Raw genomic sequence first — 19,133 nt, 5'->3', positions numbered from 1 at the left:
TTCCTTCTATGCTGTAACACTTCTATGATGCATGAAAGCTAGTTAAGACAGAGAGCATTGCAAAGAACATCAAATGAAGTCAAAGTGTTACTAATAAACTTGAAAATGCAGCACACAAAGATACTTGTGTAAGATATCGCAATTAACACCAATTGTTTTACAATGAGGACCATTCTCTGAAAGTACCAGCGAAGTAACCTAGGAGGAACTTGTGCAGTGACAGTAGGAACTGCAGATGCTGGAGAATCTGAGATAACAAGGTGTAGAGCTGGATGAACACAGCAGGCCAAGCAGCATCAGAGGAGCAGGAAAGCTGACGTTTTGGGCCTAGACCGTTCTTCAAAAATGGGGGAGGGGAAGGGGGATTCTGAAATAAATAGGGAGAGAGGGAGGTGGATAGAAGATGGATAGAGGAGAAGATAGGTGGAGAGGAGAATGACAGGTCAAAAAGGCGAGGATGGAGCCAATAAAGGTGAGTATAGTTGGGAGGTAGGGAGGAGATAGGTAAGCCCAGGGAGGACAGACAGGTCAAGGAGGCGGGATGAGGTTAGTAGGTAGGAGTTGGAGATGGGGCTTGAGGTGGGAGGAGGGGAGAGGTGGGAGGAAGGACAGGTTAGGGAGCTGGGGACGAGCTGGGCTGGTTTTGGGATGCAGTAGGGGGAGGGGAGATTTTGAAACTTGTGAAGTTCACATTGATACCATTGGGCTGCAGTGTTCCCAAGAGGAATATGAGTTGCTGTTCCTCCAACTTTTGGGTAGCATCGTTGTGGCACTGCAGGAGGCCCAGGATGGACATGTCGTCTGAGGAATGGGTGGGGCAGGTGAAATGGTTCGCGACTGGGAGGTACAGTTGTTTAGTAAATAAGGTAGCTGTGGGAGTCAGTGGGAAATGGATATCGGTTTCTAGGTGGTTGCCAGAGATGGAAACAGAGAGGTCCAGGAAGGACAGAGAGGTATTAGAGATGGTCCAGGTGAACTTAAGGTGGAAGGTGTTGGTGAATTGGATGAACTGTTCGAGCTCCTCGTGCTCCCACAGTGGTGAAGGTGTGGATAAACCTTATAGTATGTGTTGCTTTTGCTGCAGGATTCTGGGCTCGTGAAATTGGAAATATGATTGGTTTGGAGCATCCCCTTATCCCTGTCCATCATCAGTATGTCATCACAGCAACAGTCCCAGAGGTGAAGGCACTGAAACACGAGCTTCCTGTTCTCCGTGATTTGGAAGGGTCATATTACTTGCGGCAAGAACGTGATGGTCTGCTCTTTGGTCCCTACGAAGTTCAGGAGAAAATGAAAGTACAGGAATCTTGGTTGACGGATGGTGTCCCCCCAGGTACAAAGAGGAGATTGTAAATTTATTTAAAAGTATTTCATTTGTGTCGTACTTCATGCAAATATTTGCATATTTTTACAGGTAAGCATAATTATGGGGAATATGTTGTCTGCACAAATCATAAAGATATGGTAATGCTGCTTTTAGTGAATAATATATATTAGATTTTACATTGAAGTTGGAGGGGAAAACTGCTTCTTCATTTCTGTGGTGTTGGTATTAAATCCCAGTCAGACAGGCAGAAGGGGATTCAGGGATGGCAGTGAAATCTGAAGGCTGTGACCTCAGCTCTCTGCGCATGTGCCCATTGTCTTTATGGCATAATAGGGACATCTAAGTGTCCTCTGTGAAGAGGGATTTGGGAAACCTGACAGCGAGCGGGAGATTGGAGCTACTGCTGATCAACGTAAGTGTTCCTTGAGGGCTGTAGGGAGCAGGAAGACTTTGCTAGGCTCTTGAGGAAAACCCTCAGCCTACTCAGTATGTTTGCAGCACCCAGCCGCCCACAAGGGCTGACCTCCTGTCAGCCCTAGCTGCCAAACTGACATGTGGAGGGATTACAAACTGCACATCGGGTGCAGGTCAGGGTGTGGGATTAGGAGGCTCGATGTGTGATCAGGGCTGAGGGATTCCGTATAAAAGGTATAATGGTTTTTGTTTTTTTTTCACACGTAAAATGAAGACATAGAGTACAGAGTAATCTCCAAAAATATCTTTAGCCTATGATGCTGCAGCGCGGAGTGTTTGTGGCCACTGGTAACACGATAACATCTCGTCTTTGGTCTATTTGCATATGGAGCTCTTAAAACAACACTGCTCTTAAAGCATTTATACAATAGGGAAGATCAAAAGGTTTCTTGTGAAACCTGACAAGATCACTCCTGATCCTCCTTTTGTCCCTACAAGATCAAATCTTTAGCATTTGCCTCCAGTAATCAACTGCTTGTATCTTAGTTCATTTGCCTGATTATGAAAGATCACTGCCTTCATCAAGTCATTTAGTTGCAACTTTGAAATACTCATTTGGCCCCTGCTTCTTGTTTATTTGAGCCTCGGTAATCATTTAGCCAAAATTTAAGAGTGGAGTTGTGTTGCTTGATCTTGATATTTTACCCATTCCCTTCCCTTCAGCCATTACCTGCCTGTGGTGGGATGGGGATTGACTGAGGGTGTTTTAAAATATACGCCATAGTGTCAGCTCTCACATAAATGACACCAAGCTTTGCTTTTCATCCTCCTTCATCAGCCCAAACGGTATGTCCCAACTTCATGGAATTTTAATATTGGCAAAGACAACGCAATTTATTTTGGCCGTCGCTAATATCTACATTCCTCTGGCTCTCAGCCCGGCTGCCTCCTTGGGTGAACCATGAAACACAGAACTGTCCAGACTTTACAAGTTAAAAATGAGCATTTTCCACAAAACTGTTTTACTACTGAGATCATTTCTTTCACTTCAGAACATCATCCAGCTCAATTTCTCTCTCTGATGTTGAACAAATACTTACATTTTGATAAGGAGTTATATCTGGCCACTCATGTATTATCTCAGCTCATTCAACTCAGCCTCCATGCAGCCATGAACGTAATCAACCTGATTTCTCCCTTCCAACATCTTTCCTGGCTTGTCCCAACACAATAAAATTTCATTCAGTTTCTCCTACAGTTAAAGTCATAGAATCATAGACTTATACAGCTCAGAAACAGACCTTTCAGCCCAAGTAGTTCATGCCAACTAGATATCCTAAATAAATCTACTCCCATTTGCCAGCATTTGGCCCATAATCCCTTTAAACCCTTCCTATTCATATATCCATCCAGATGCCTTTCAAATGTTGTAATTGTGCCAAACTCCATCACTTCCTTGGCAGCTCATTTCATACGTGCACCACCCTCTGCATGAAAAAAGTTGCCCCTTAGGTCCCGCTTAAATCTTCCCTCTCTCCTTGTAAACCTGTGTTATTTGGTTTTGGACTCCCTGCTCCGAGGAAAAGACCTTCGCTATTCACTCTATCCACGCTCCTCATGATTTTATAAAGCTATATAAGATCACCCCTCAGCTTCCATAGCTCCAGATAAAATAGCCCCAGACTATTCAGTGGGGGTGGTGTTGGCACGGGGAAAGGTGGCAGGCTAGGAAGGGAGGTTAAGCCTGGAAGAATGGAGACATTGGGTTAGGAGGAGCTTGGGAAGAGCTGTAAGGTTGATTAGAGAGGGGCGCCAGCCATGAAGACTTTGGAAAAAATGTGCCCGGATGCCGCATAGGTATTGATGAAGATTTCATTGGCAGAGGGGCTAAGGCAATAATGGCACACACATATCATAGAGGGCAAAATAGATGGACTTTATGATGGAGAGCATGTGGGTTTGGAAGCTCAGCTTAGGGGCTGTTAGACCCCAAGGCTGCATAATGTCTGTTCAACTAAATAGTATGAAGAAGGATGAACTCACAGGAAGGAACAGAGCTTGCCATGGCTGCTGAAAACAATGGCTTCAAAGTCATAGAATCTTTAATTGGAAGAAATTGTGTCTAATCCAGGACTGGATAAAGAGAAATTTCTTCACCTGGAGAGTGGTGAACCTTTGGAATTCACTACCATAAGAGACAGTCGAGGCCTAAACATTTTCTGATTTCAAGAAGGTATTGGATACAGCACTTGGGGCTAAAGATATCAAAGGATATGGGGCAAAGCAAGAACGGCTTATTGAGTTGAGTGATCGTTCATGAATGTAAGAGCAGGCTCAGAAGGCTGAATGGCCTGCTTATACTCATATTTTCTATGTTTTTATGTCTCTGTGGATGTGGGACAACACAGAAGTAGTGAAAGGGTCATAGAGTTGCTAATGAGCTGGATCTTGCTGCTGCATAGGAAACATGATGTGGTTTCTTTGGCTGATGTAGCCAAGAGGACAGCATGTAGTCAAAAATGGGACAAAACTAATGATAAATCCATGCAGGACTCCAGAGGTATTAGCGGAAGACAAGTAGGAATGCATTGGATACTGTGAAGAAAGAATGCACATTTCCTTGTGCTGACTGCCGAAGAATTTTTTGGTGAAGAATCCTTTTGGTTGAGATCAAACTCTCCAGTCACTCACTCCCATGACTCACAGGTCTGCAATTGTAATTCTGCTTCAATCCACAACATGAGATCTGACAGCGGTATGTGCCAGTGCAAAGGTGCAACTGGGGCTCAGCCCATCCTAGACCTTCTTAAGCCTAGGAGGTGGCACAAACCTTACGTATGTTGCACTTATCCAGCACCCGGACCGTGGTTGTCCTGTACATTCAGTTGCATGTGTTTAGGAGAGGCTTGTAAAGGATGGTGAAGGATTTATTCAAGGCCGCTCAAGATGAAGTTATGCAGTTTGCATTGGAGAAATTGAAGTTGTAAGTGTGTCTTCAAGTCAGTGATTACAAAGGAAGGTCAAGTTCAACACAGCAAGTTCTTATTTAAGAATAGTATGTAGTGGATTTGGGATAGAGTGAAGAAGGAGTTCCATGATTTTGAGTCAGTGATACAGAAGAAATGGTGATATATTTCCAAGTAAGGATGCAGCCATATTTCACTTAATGAATTTTACTCACAGTTCCATCCAGATTTTTGGTGGAAACTCTGACTTGACCTAATATCCTCAAACCTTACTAACTCCCGTGGGTTCTAACCTGAGTGACAACCTTAAATCAAACCAGCTGAGATCCACTGTCAGTCATAGTCACCCTACTCTCAAGGGCATCCTGACTTAACTATGTATTGGTAAGCACTTTAGAGAATTGACTACTACTAGGATCCATCAATATGAGAATGTATAAGCTGCATACAGACATTTTGTTTTGCTACAAGCATGTCAACTATCAGCAACATTTAGTGATAATGGGAACTGCAGATGCTGGAGAATCCAAGATAACAAAGTATGGAGCTGGATGAACACAGCAGGCCAAGCAGCATCTCAGGAACACAAAAGCTGACGTTTCGGGCCTAGACCCTTCATCAGAGAGGCTCTCTGATGAAGGGTCTAGGCCCGAAACATCAGCTTTTGTGCTCCTGAGATGCTGCTTGGCCTGCTGTGTTCATCCAGCTCCACACTTTGTTAGCAACATATAGTCTTCTGTCTGGCACTAATCACATATTGAATTCACCATAATTCAGGCAGTTTATTAACTCAGGGTTTATGTCATGGTCTGTTCCAGGATTTGGCAAGGAACTTTTTGAATCGGATTTGGATAGAATCATGGACAATGTCGAAAATGCTATGGATATGGTCCCAGTTTTGAGAAAAGCAGACATAATTAACATCATATCAGGTCCTATCACATACAGCCCAGACATTCTTCCTATGGCTGGACCACACCAGGGTGTCCAGAACTACTGGGTGGCTATTGGCTTTGGGTAGGTACAATTTTCTGTTCCTATTCTAGACGCGTTGTCATTTGTTTCATTCATTCATCCATGACTGCAAATGCAATGAGGGGAACTTTCTGTTTCAGTAAAATCCTGGCACATTTTCAACAGCATAGATATTAGTTCCTGCCTGATAATGAATACAGGCAATTAATACTCGCTCTTCTAGTTTTGAACTCCTGGATCTGTTGCTGTCTGTTAGGTGTTCACCCTTTAGATTGATTAGGCAGTCAGCAGGTCCATAGATCTTCACGATTGTGAGATTCAGGTGATTTTAACTCCTGCCTTCCATCAGTGTGAGCCCAGTTAGTCTCCTTTGGAAATGTGAGTACGTAAAATGACTTAGTCAGTTTTAGCAAGTCACACAATCAAGCAACAGAGATGGACGTGCTCTGATACATCCTCAGATAAGCTTCACGAGACACTGACCAAAATTGAGATCTCTCAGATGAATCTAATGTTGACATTGTTAGGATTCTATGAGACTAAAGAGAAAGTGACAGGAGTTATGCAGAAAGGAACAACTGAAGTGGAAGAATTAGAGGCCAAATTGGTTGAATTCAGAAAAGCAGCCTAAGAGTGAGAAATCTCTGAAACATAGATTGACAACCTTGACAAGTTAGAATGGCATGATAATCTCAACATTCCCAATAGCTCAGAGAATGCAAGGAAGGAATTGAAACTTGTAGAGTAAGACCTTCAGAAAGCTTTGCAGTTTGCAGCTTTGAACCGGAAGGTACCTATCATACTGTCAGGCATATCTTTATTTATCTTGATTTAACAGCAGACCGCTTTCTCAAGTCCAGATAATTTGTACTGAGGTGACATGAATCTTAAGTACACTATTCTGACTGAAAATATATACAGAAGAGAACAGTTAATTCCTGAACTCCGATGAGAAGGCTAATGAAAGTTTGCTGTTTACTCATTCTTCGCCAGGGAGTTTCTGACATAAATGGTAAAGGTAGAAGATACATTCGGGGGAAGGGTTGAGATATTTATACATTGATTATTTCCTTTTGGCACATTTCAATATTTGCATTGTACAGCATTGTGTGTGACTGCAACTGCCATGAGTGGAAAAACTGAAACAGTTGCCTTCACAATCCCAGAGTGGTGATAAAGGCTGTGTGATAGCCCCCATGCTATTTACAAATGACTGCTATCATTTACAGTGGCTATTCACCTTATTAACTGTTTTCTCGTGTGAGTATTAAGTGCTATCTGGATGGAAAACCTTTTACCCTTAGTGATTTTGCATCAAAAATAAATTGCCCACTGCAAACATACGTGATCTATGTTTACAGATGATTGCAGTGCACTCTCAGTCTTCAATTCTTCATACAAAAGCCTGCACCCATCCTTGAATTTTGCCAAAATAAAATTTGTATTAAACTGTATCTTTTCAACTTAAGGAAGCCTCCTACGTATATTGAAAGAGAAACTCTAGAATCCGTTGAGCATTTCCAACCCGTGGCAAACACCACTCTCAAAAACATACCATTGATAAGTTGATCCAACACTAGATCAGCTGTGCAACCTCAGCCTTTTACAAACTACAGCAGCTTGTGTTTGGCAACAAGAGCTTCCGTAAGTCAGCAAAAGTCCTGATGAGCTACACTATCACTCTTCTAAACTCCAGTCGATACAAGCCTTGCCTGTCCAACCTTTCCTCATAAGAGAACTTGCCTTACGACACTAGCATCACCACACTCTTGCATTGATCTCCTGCTTTAAAGAACGATGTAAAAGCATCGGAAGACAGTTTTCTGATATCCTGAACGCTCAGGTGGCCTTATAGGACAAGGTTGCTCAGGATAGGCTTGTATACGCTTGGGTTTACCAAGCAGGCAACATGGTTGGAACATAGAGTTCCAGTGGATCTTAACATGGTGGATATGGAAGGGATGTTTGCCATTGTGCGAGAATCCAGTCACTGTTTAAAATAGATCCATAGAAATGATACTGTACAGAAGGGGACCATTTGGCCCATCTTGTCCATTCCAACTAAAAGACACCCAGATGCCCTTTCCAATCCTATCTTCCTGAACATGGCCGCACTTAAGGTGCAGACCACTAACATAAGTAGCAGACTCTAGAGCCCACTAGCCTGTGCATAAAAAAAGTTTTTCCTCAAATCCCCTCTAATTCTTCTGCCTGTCATCTTGAGTCTATCACCCTGGTTTTTGTACTCCCTGCCAAAGGAAACAAGTTCTCCTGCCTACCCTATTTCCATCCCTCACAATTATAAACCCCTCAATCGTCTCACTCTCAGCCTTCTCTGTTCCAAGGAAAACAGCCCCAACCTCTCCAATCTCTCATCATACCTACGATTCTCTACATCTTGTAACATTCTAGTAAATCTTCTCTGTACCCTCTCCAGCATTATTATATCCTTTCTATAATGAGGTGACCAGAACACTACACATTGCTCCAGTTGGGCCTCACCAGTATCTTATACAGTTTCATCATTCTATCTCTTCTTTTGTATTCTATACCTCTGCCAATGAAGGGTAAGATTCCAGCCTTATCCACCAGTACTGCTACTGTTAGGGACCTACGCATCATGATCTCTCACTTAATCTACCCCTGTCAGTATATTCCCATTTATTGTGTATTCCCTTTCATAGTTTCTAAATCCATTACCTCACACTTATCAGAATTGAACTCCATCTGCCACCTTCCTGTCCATTCCATCAACCCACCTGTATTATTTTGGAGCTTACAGCTATCCCCTACACTAATTTTTGTCTGCAAATGTTCCAACCATGACCCCCACATTCAGGTCCAAATTGTTAACGTATAAAACAAACAGCAGGGTCCCAACACTGAACCTTGCAAAACACCACTTGAAACAGCTTTCCATGCACAAGGGCAGCTATCGACCATTACCCTTTGTTTCCTGTTACCAAGCCAACTTTGGATCCAATTTGGCACATTGCCCTGCATTGTAAAGGCTTTTACTTTTTTGACCAGTCTGCCATGTGGAACATCTTAAATACAGAGTTACCAATTTAAAATAGAGATGAGGTAAGTTTTTTTTTCTCAGAGTGCCTCAAGTCTTTGGAACTTTCTTCCTGAAGAGGTCTTAGAGACAGTCTTTGAAAAGTTTTAAGGCAATAGAAGATAGATTCATGATATGCAAGGGGTGAGAAATGTCAGGAATAGGTAGGAATGTGGAATGATCAGATCAAACGTGTTCTTACTGAATAGAACAGGAGGCTTGAGAGACCAAGTGGACCAATTGAGCTTTGAATTGTATAATCATATGATATAACTGTGCGGCTTGCTGTGCCATTGCATAGTATGTTGTCAGCTGTGATTTTAATATGTGTTTCCAGTGCATTTGTCAAGTGTCATTATCACAACATGAACACCACCCCATAAATCATGTTTTCACATCATTAGACTAGGACTCTGGATAACTAGTTAACACAGCCTTTATGCGAAGCACCTGATGATGAATACTGCATATTACAATTAAAATATTAAATCTCCATAAAATTAACTTTGACCTTATTGTTTAAGGAGAGTAATCTCATCTTCTTTAGCCCCTCAATGTGATAGAAGTCCCACAGACTGGCTACTCTAGTCTATTTCCAATGCATTTTCTCTAAATCCTTGATGTCATTACAGTGTGATGTGCCTAGTATGCTACTTAGGCAACCTGTCCCCATATACTCTGGTTGGGTTAGCATTTGACATCACGTCAATGTATTTCCTCACCAGCCAATCTTTTCTGAGTTAACTGGACGCCGTACATGCTTATGGATTTAAATAGTTTAAAAATCCCAGCTAAACAGTTTAGGGCTAAAGTTAATTGTTATCATCTTAAAGAAAATATATCAGTAATTGATTAACTGTGGACATATCTGGGCCATTCTCCTGTGGAATGCCATCCTTGCCATTGTTGGAACTATCTGCAAATAAGCAATAACCAATTTGTTGGCAGAAACTGTCTGGGATTAAAGAAACCCATTGTAATTCATTCCAGAAAAAGCTGCTGAAGATTCCTCTTCTATTTTAATGTATTTTCAGATATGGAATCATTCATGCTGGTGGGATTGGAAAATATCTTAGCGACTGGATTATAGATGGGGAGCCTGATTTTGACCTCATTGAACTTGATCCCAATCGCTTTGGAAAATGGACGACAACCAAATTCTCATTGGCTAAAGCAAGAGAATCATATGGGTTCAATAATGCTGGTAAGAGGCTTAAGGGGATTGGGTCTATTTTAATCAATATATTTACGTTTGATCATTTGTCTAAAGTTCTACCTAGATTGGACAACAGACATATGCTAGCAAGCAAACAGAACAGGTTACGGTATGATGGATTTACATAGTTCTTAAGTGAAAGAATTACATGATTTGATTTTGATCTTGAAGTTCAGTTGGAGTTGTTATATAATTTGTTCTCCTGTAGACAGCCCTTAGTTTGAACAGTCGTGTAAATTGTGAGAAGAACTGAATAATTACAGATTAACAGAGATATTGTTTTTCCATTCTGGAGGCCTTCTTGACTTTACCGCCATTCTGTAACAAACAGACAAGGTGATAAAGCTAATTCCTTCATGGGGTTTCAATCATGTGATACCATGCTATCAGCCCACTATTAAGCACTATATATCACCAAAAGGGTTTCAATCTACCATGGTCAAATGTATGAAGATGCCACTAAACTAGTAGAGGAGTCTTCAGCAACTTTTCCTATAATTTGTTTCAACGGGTTTCCTTTGTCTCAGACAGTTTTTGTAAACAAATTGGCAATTGCTTTTTTGCAGATGGCTCCAACATCGGCAAGGATGACATTCCATAGGACACTGACCCAGACATGTCTACCTTTAATCAATCACTGAATTCCTCATTTTCAACATCTTAATAGATTAGACTAGAACTAGCCATATAAGTATGGTGGTTTCAAAAACATATCGGAGACTAGTAATCCTACAGCAAGTAACTTACCTCCCAGCTCCCCAAAGTCTGTGCACCATCTACAAGGCATAAGTCAGGAGTGTGATAGAATACTGTCCACTTGCCTGGATGAGTGCAGCTCCAACAACACTCATGAAGCTTGACACCATCCAGGACAAAACTTGATTAGCACAACATTCACAAATACTCACTCCCTCCACTGTAGCCACTCAGCAGCAGCAGTGTTTATCATCTTCAAATTCCACTGCAGAGATTCACCAAAGCTCCTTACAAATCCACAGCCTCTACCATCGAGAAGATGCATGGGAACATCACTACCTGAAAGTTCCCATTCAAGTCACTCGCCATCCTGATTTGGAAACATATCACTGTTTGCTTCAGTGTCACTGGGTCAAAATCTTGGAACTCCCTCCCTAACTGCGTTGTGGTCTACGTATGCCAAATGGGCTGCATCATATGTATTGACAGGCAGTAAATGCTGACCAGGCAGCAACACCCACGCCCCATAAAGGAACTTAAAAATGTCAAAAGGTTTTAGTAACATGGCCTCTCGGGTGGTCTGTGCAGCTATATTAAACAGTGTCCTTGCTCGTTTTAAGTTTACTTCTTACAAAGTCCAAAGCATTAGATTAAAGTTAATGGCCCGTATTTTTCTCACTTCTTGATCCCATTGACTGGTGGTGTTGACTTGGTGGGCTAAATGGCCTTTTTCTACTCCTCTGTTTTATGATCTTAAATCTACCATGGCATGATTACATTACTGAATCTACTATCATTTTACATGACATAGTTTCCTTGAATACAATTTGAGCTTTGTTGGAAAAGTCCATTCTGGAACAGGTTTTCCGATGAGTTCTTCAAATGGAGTTGTTTGAAGAATTTAGTCCAAAGAGTTGAATCCCTAATTTCTTTGGGATGTGCCTCGCAATGGTCCAGCTGGTGATTGCTATCAATGTGCAACTGTGACTTACAGAGAGGGTCAAAATTGTACCCTGATCAATGCTCAGTTAGCTGATAAAACTGTGAATGTGCACAAGAATGCTATCCATTTGTCCCCATCATTGCAAAAATTTTAGAAGGTATTATTGAAGAACGTAATTCAAAGTTAATCAGGCAGAGTCAGCATAGTTGTGTGACAGAAATCATATTTAACCAATCTGTTGGAGTTCTTTGAAGAAGTAGCACATGCTATGGATAAAGGGGAACCAGTGGATGTCTGTACTTATGTTTCCAGAAGGCATTTGATAAAGTGTCACATCAAAGTTTATTGCAGAAAATAAAGCTCATGATACGGGGGTAGAAGATTGACTGTCTAACAGGAAGGAAAGACTAGGCATAAGTGAATCATTTTTAGATTGGTAACATGCAACAAGTGATGTGACACAGGTATCAGTGCTGGGGCTCAACCTTTTACATAAATTATTTGCAATGAAGGGATGGAAGGTATGGTTGTCAAATTTGCAGAAGACACACAGATGGGTAGGAAAGTGAGTTGTGAAGAGGACATAAGGATACTAAAGCATTTAGGTAAGTAGGCAAAGATTGACAATTGGACTATTGTGGGATCATGTTCAATAACAACTGAGCATTCGCAGTAGCACAGTTTGAGGCAGCGATGGAATCCAAAGTACTGTTTTACAGCAGTCTCTTTTATAACCAGCTCTTACATACATTAAAGTTTTAGCACTATGGTGTCACATGACATTGTGGGCAAACAGAATATGGTTTAAGCACTTGCAAAATGCTGGTTGTTACTCCTGATGGGATTAAAATGTCTGTCTGTTCTGACCTTGCATGACTAAGAAGTGTTAGTCCCTTTGTCTTTAAAGTTAGTAATGTTAGTAAAAATACTAAACCTATATGATCTAACTAAGTGAGAAATTATATATACGCTAAATAAAAAGTACAGCGGATAATAAACTGATCTCCCGCAGCTGAGTTGTGAGATTTCATTTACTATTGCCGGTTTTGATAGTTCTTACGCATTCATTCATGCTGTTTCACAGAAGCGCTGTTTTGATACTTAAAGGGGGTAGTGGCCCTATTTAATATGTATTTAAAAAGTACATACTATTGGAGGAAACGATTTGATGCTCTGCAACCTATTCAGGCCCCAAGAGAAGGTTGCTAAGGACTAATTAATATTAAAAGCTTTCCATTGCTTTGAGTGAGTTATGGAGACACGACGGTGGGGATGGCATTGCCCTAAGGAAGGGTCACCAGACGCGAAATGTTAACTCTGATTTTTTCTTCATAGATGCTGTCAGACTTGCTGAGCTTCCCCAGCAACTTCTGTTTTGTTCATAGCATTTCTCTGAGTAGGTTATGGTATTAACACTTATTCAGAGGATGCCTTTGGTACAGAAACAGGTCTAAAGGCTACTTGCAGCTTGGGGCTGATAAGATCTGAAAGTTGTAAAGAAACAGTAATAGGCTGGAAGGAATATTTAATTTAGTTTGATGTGGTTTTATGAGTGAGTGAATGGAAACGTAGTATTATAAACATAGTGCACTTTTGAGTTGAGTTAGTAAAGAGTTATTAAGAATGAATGTAAATGTGGTATAGTAAACATAAAACGCTTGTGAGTGAGTTTATAAAGAAAAACATAATACAGTATCTCACAGTTATAATCTGGTAAGATGTGAAATTGCCCATTTTGGAAGATGCATAAAAAAGAATCATATTAGCAAGGCCGCAAAGCTCTGAGATACAGAGGGTATGGGTGTCCTAGTGCATTGGTACTCATCAAAGTTTACAGGGAGGCCTTAGGGAGCATTGACCTCTTTCACTATCTCAGAAGTACCCTGTTGGCCAAAATAGCTATTAATGAAGAGATTCAGCATTGCCTCCAATGTGCTACCACAGTCTTCAGCCGCCTGAAGAAAAGGGCATTTGAGGACAACAACATCAGATCTGACAGCAGAATCATGGTTTACAGAGCTGTTGTAGTTCCCACCACCCTATATGGTTGTGAAGCCTGACTGTCTTCACATACCTCAAGGCACTGGAGCAGTAACAACCAAGCTGCCTGTGCAAGATACTGTGAATCTGCTGGGAAAAAAGATGCACTAACACCAGCGTCCTTGACCAGGCCAACATCCCTAACTTCAAGGCACTGACCACCTTTGATCGGGTACGATGGACAATGCACATTGCCCACATGACCAACATGACACTCCCCAAGAAGGTGCTGTATTCCCAGCTTCGAAACAGTAAGTGAGTCCCAGTCGGACAGAGGAAGCGCTTCAGTCTTACCCTCAAGACCTCACTGGCAAAGTGCAGCATTCTCACAGACACCTGGGAATCACTGGCCCAAGATTGTCCAAACTAGGGGAGGAGCATCCTGGCAGGCATCAAGCACCTCAAAACTAGCCATTGGGAAAAAATGGAAGCCAGGAGAAAAGCAGCAAAACGTGCATGCTGCCACATCAACACCCACCTACCACTTCTTGTGACCACCTTCCACCCTAAATGTAACAGAACCTGTGGTAGTATCTGTGCACCTACCTATGGAGTTACCTTGAGAGTGGAAGAGAGTCATCCTCATCTGCGAGGGACTACTGACGATTGGTTGATCACAATTGGCTATTATACTGGTACAGCAAGTAAGTAGGAAATATAGTAGAATGTTATCATTTTTGCAAGGAGAATTGAATACAAAAATATGGAGGTTATGCGTCAGTCATACAGGGCACTGGCGAGACCACATCTGGAGTACAGGACACAGTATTTCCAATGTTATTTAAGGAAGAACGTAAATGTATTGGAGGCAATTCAAATGAGGTTAACCTAATACCTGGAATAGGTGGTTTATCTTATGAGGAAATGTTGGACAGGCTAAGCTTGCATCCACAGGAGTCTAGAAGCGCGAGAGGTGAATTAATTGAAATATATAGAATTCTGAAGGGGCTTGAATATGGTGAGGATGATAACTCTTATAGGAGCATCTGCAACTAGTTGTCAGTGTTCTCAACAGATTTGGTGATGTTTTGTCTCTCTCAGAGGGTCCTAAGTCTTTAGAATTCTTTTCCTGAAAAAATGGTGAAAGGTTGTCCTTGAATATTTTTAAGGCAGAGGTGGATAGATTCTTGTTAAGAACAGGGTGACCAGTTATAAGGAGTAGGTAGGAATGCAGATTGAGGTTACAAAGAGATTAGCCATGATCCTATTAATTAGCAGATCAAGCTTGAGGTGTTGAATAGCCTACACTCACTAATTCATATGTTTGTATACTCCCTGAGAATTTGGCAGGCAAGAGGTGTTAGATTCTCTCTTGTTGAAGACTGTCATTGCCTCACATTAGTATGGTAAGAATGTTCCATGTGAGAAGATTGAGTTTTGTTATGATGATCGCTCTGATAGAAGAGTCTAACGACATTTAGCTAAGTTGATGGGTATTGGAAACAAAACCTCCATTGTTTTGAGTCCCACCTGGCACAAGGAAGATGGTTGTGGTTACTGTAAGTCTGTCATCTCAACTCCAGGACATCTCTGCAGGAGTTCCTCAGGGTAGTGCTTTAGGCAGGACTCCTTGCATGTGAAACAGCATTATCAAAAAGAGATAGATTGAAGCGATCCCACAACCAATGGATCACACCTAACCTTTGCTGTCCTACCACATACAGTTGAATGGTGGTGGTCAATTTAACATCTCACTTGAGGAGGAAGCTCCATAAATATCCCCATCCTTAATGATGGAAGCGCCCGGAAAATCATTGCAAAAGATAAGTCTGAAGCATTCACAATAATCTTCAGCCAGAAGCGCTAAGTGGATGATCCATCTTAGCCTTCTCCAATGGTCCCCAGCATAATAGATACCAGTATTCAGCCAACTCATTTCACTCCACACATAATCAAGGAATGGTTGGAGACACTGGATACTGCAAAGGCTATGGGCCCTGATAACATTTGGGCAATAGAACTGAAAACGTGTGCTCCAGAACTTGCTGATCCTCTGGCCAAGCTGTTCCAGTACAGTTACAACACTGGCATCTTCCCGACAGTGTGGTAAATTGCCCAGGTATATTCTGTACACAAAAAAATGAACAAATCCAATCTAGCTAATTGCCACCCCATCAGTCTACTCTTGATCATCAGCAAAGTGATGAAAGATGTCATTAATAGTGCTACCAAGCAACACCTGCTCAGCAACAACCTGCTCAGTGATGCCTAGCTTGGATTCTGCCAGAGCCACTCAGCTCCTGACCCCATTACAGCCTTGGTTCATACATGAACAAAAGAGCTGAATTCCAGAGGTGAAGTGAGAGTGACAGACCTTGACATCAGGGCTACATTTGACTGAATGTTGCATCAAGGAAAAATAATGGGTACCGGGACCAAACCATCTGCTGTTTGGAGTCACACCTGGCACATAGGAAGGTGGTTGTGATTGTTGGGGGATCAGTCATCTCAGCTCCAGGACATCTGTGCAGGAGTTTCTCAGGGCAGTGTCCCAGACCAAACCATCTTCTGCTGCTTCATCAATGACCTTCCCTTCATCATAAAGTCAGAAGTGGGGATGTTCGCTGATGATTGCACCACACATGACTCTTCAGATACTGAAGCAGTCAATATTCAAATACAAGATCTGGGCAATTTACAGGTTTGATCTAACAAGTGGCAGGTAACATTTGTGTCACGCATGCCAGGCAATGACAATCTCCAATAGGAGACAATCTAACCACCACCCTTTGACATTCAACAGTGTTACCATCACTAAATCCCCCACTAAAAACATTCTGGGGGTTACCATTGACCAGAAACTGAACTGGACTTGCTACATAAATACAATTGCTACAGCAGGTCAGAGGCTAGGAGTACTGTGGCAAGTAGCTCACCTCCTGATTCCCCAAAGCATGCCCACCATCTACAATGTACAAGTCAGGAGTGTGATGGAATACTCTCCACTTGCCTGGATGAATGCAGCCCCAACAACATTCAAGAGGCTTGACAATGTCCAGGCCAAAGCAGCCAGCTTGACTGGCACTACACCCAAAAACATTCATTCCCTCTACTACCAATGCTCAGTAGCAGCAGTATGTACTGTCTACAAGATGCACTGCAGAAGATAGACATTAAGCAACAAATTGGGGAGAGAGGGTTGTGTAATTTGAGGTCATTTACAAAGGGAGCTAATGCTGAAAAAAAACTAGAAAATGCTGGAAATGCTAAGCAGGTGAGACTGTATCGATAGAGGCAGGACATCATTGCTAGCATTTCTGATCAATCGCCTTCTGCTAGAACCTAAAAGGTAGACAATGATTATCGTTAATGGAATGAATGGTAGTTGTATTTACAAATTCCCTGACTTTGGTTTTCTTCACTTAAGTTGGATATCCCAAAGAAGAGAGGTTTGCTGGAAGACCAACAAAAAGAGTAAGTGGAATTTATGAAACCTTGAAAGCCAAAGGATCCATGGGGTTCCATGCTGGCTGGGAGCAGCCACACTGGTTCTACAAGCCTGGAGATGACGCTGGATACAGGTAAAATGGAACATTGTGACTAAATGTTACTGAAATTGTAAACCACGTGTGACTAGAAAGACTAGAAGTCCATCTCAAAACTGCTTTCTCCATATGAACTTTACACATCTCAGTACCAACAATGGCAGCAATATATATCATACAGAAATGCACTGCAGTAACTCCTTAAGGGCCCCTCAAAAACACGTTCAGATCTAAGATTTTTGCCACCTATAAGAACAAGGGCAGCGGCGTTTAGGAATAGCAACATCTGCAAGCTCCATAATTCTGATTTGGAAATACAGCAAACTTTTATCAACTGGCACCTAGGGGAACCAGGAATGTGCTGGTTGATCAAATATTCCGGATAATAAAGAGGTATCCCTAATCACATTAAATCCTGACAGAGTGAAGATTTGAGACATCCCTCAAAAATGTTGATGTAAAAACATCAATGAATCTCCTAAAATCAGTATAATAACTCTCAATAAGTAATAGAAGTGTAATGCAGGGAGTATACACTTCACTGTGATACTTTTTATTACAGCATAAATACTTGGACATGGTAGATCACAGTATTTGAGGTACGTAATTTTTGTTGGTTTATTGAGAGTGCTTGTTGACAAGGTGCTGGTTAAAACAAAGTTTGCTGTATATCACTGTTCCTTCACTGGGGCTGGATCAATTCCTGGAACTCCATCCCTGCCAAGAGTTTATTAATCAGCACAGATTACAGCGGTTCAAGAGGTGCTGGTTCTCAAGTGTATTTAAAAATTGGGAGCAGCCACCGACACCCACATCCCAAAATTCCCCTGAAAATTCTGTATCGAAAACTGTTTGAATATCATAAAGCCTTAATGAATAGGCAGCATGCACATGCCCAACATGATAGTTACAGCATTAATTCTTCTTAAAATATTAGTAAAAAGGTTAATATTGTCCTAAAAATAACATTGTCAGAAAACTGAAAGAAAATTTTGATAGTAAATTAATTTCAAACATGCATAAATTTATTTTTGAGAATTCAATAAACTAGGAGATGTTACTGATTTCTGCCATTCTGCTTTCAAAGCGGAGACAAGAGTATACATTAATTTTGAAAGGTAATGTGTGAAAGGGCACGGCTGCTTATTCCATTTCAGTGACCTGGTTCTGACCCTAGACAGTTCGACAGGGTCAGCTTTCTTTAAAATGTTTTAATCAGGCTTTTGGAAGGATGGCTTGTCACTGGCTGAGAGGCAGGAATACTACCACTGCTGTTTTGTTGCTAGGGCGCTGACAACAGTAAATGTGATCAATGATGTGACTGTATTGTGGCATCCCATCAATGCACCTACTCACATTTGGGAGCATGCTTGAGTTAGCTGTTCTTCTTCATAACTTCTGACAGAAACTATGGGGTGAATGTAACCCCCCCCCCCACCCCCGGCTTGCTGGGTGGGAACGGTGGGGAGTTTCACGGTCTCGTAGAATAAGAGAGGTGACCACCGCCTTCTTGCCCAACCCAACATGTCTCCCTATTCCAGTGATCTCATAAGGTATCTCATAACACACCCACCTTAGAGCCAGTTGAGGTCCTTAAATGAGCACCCGATGACCATTTAAGGAACTCATCCCACCTCGGTGATTCTGATACCTGTGGCAGAGGGAGGTGGAAGTAAGGCAGTCAGTCTGGCAACTCTCAGTGTGTAGCCTACAGCTGGCTGATTGCCTTCTTTATTGATGCCCCGCCTGATGGGAACAGTGGCACTTAAGTGGACAGCAGCAGGTCCTTCTCATGATTCAGAACCCCAGGGTGGCAGTTCCAGCCCCTGAGAGTTGTCAACCAGCTGTAGATGGGTTCTGTGCACTGTGTGCAGTACCAGCTTGTTCCTTTCTCTTGTAACAGTTGGCACTGGCTTCATGTGCTCCTTCCATATGTCTTCCAAACAAGAGACATTCGTAGCATGATGCCAAGCAGTTCTGTTCTTTTGGCAACTTTTTGGAGGTGTTCAATAT

The 19,133-nt window shown here is 41.9% G+C and overlaps 1 protein-coding gene across 2 annotated transcripts in view; it reads left to right on the top strand.

Moving 5' to 3' along the window:
* The window catches only part of dmgdh (dimethylglycine dehydrogenase), a 128,767-nt gene that overhangs the window by 70,252 nt on the left and 39,382 nt on the right, over positions 1-19,133 (top strand). Inside the window, exons 7-10 of one of the 2 annotated variants that reach the window (XM_048528276.2) lie at positions 1,085-1,333; positions 5,526-5,724; positions 9,775-9,944; positions 17,003-17,156. In XM_048528276.2, coding sequence (XP_048384233.2) covers positions 1,085-1,333; positions 5,526-5,724; positions 9,775-9,944; positions 17,003-17,156 — 772 coding nt within the window. The remainder of the gene's footprint in view (positions 1-1,084; positions 1,334-5,525; positions 5,725-9,774; positions 9,945-17,002; positions 17,157-19,133) is intronic. The other variant, XM_059644823.1, reaches the window with a different exon arrangement.

This window comes from Stegostoma tigrinum, chromosome 3 (assembly GCF_030684315.1).
Source record: "Stegostoma tigrinum isolate sSteTig4 chromosome 3, sSteTig4.hap1, whole genome shotgun sequence".
In the NCBI taxonomy this organism is placed as follows: Eukaryota; Metazoa; Chordata; class Chondrichthyes; order Orectolobiformes; family Stegostomatidae; genus Stegostoma; species Stegostoma tigrinum.
This window is presented reverse-complemented; position numbering and strand designations above follow the sequence as displayed.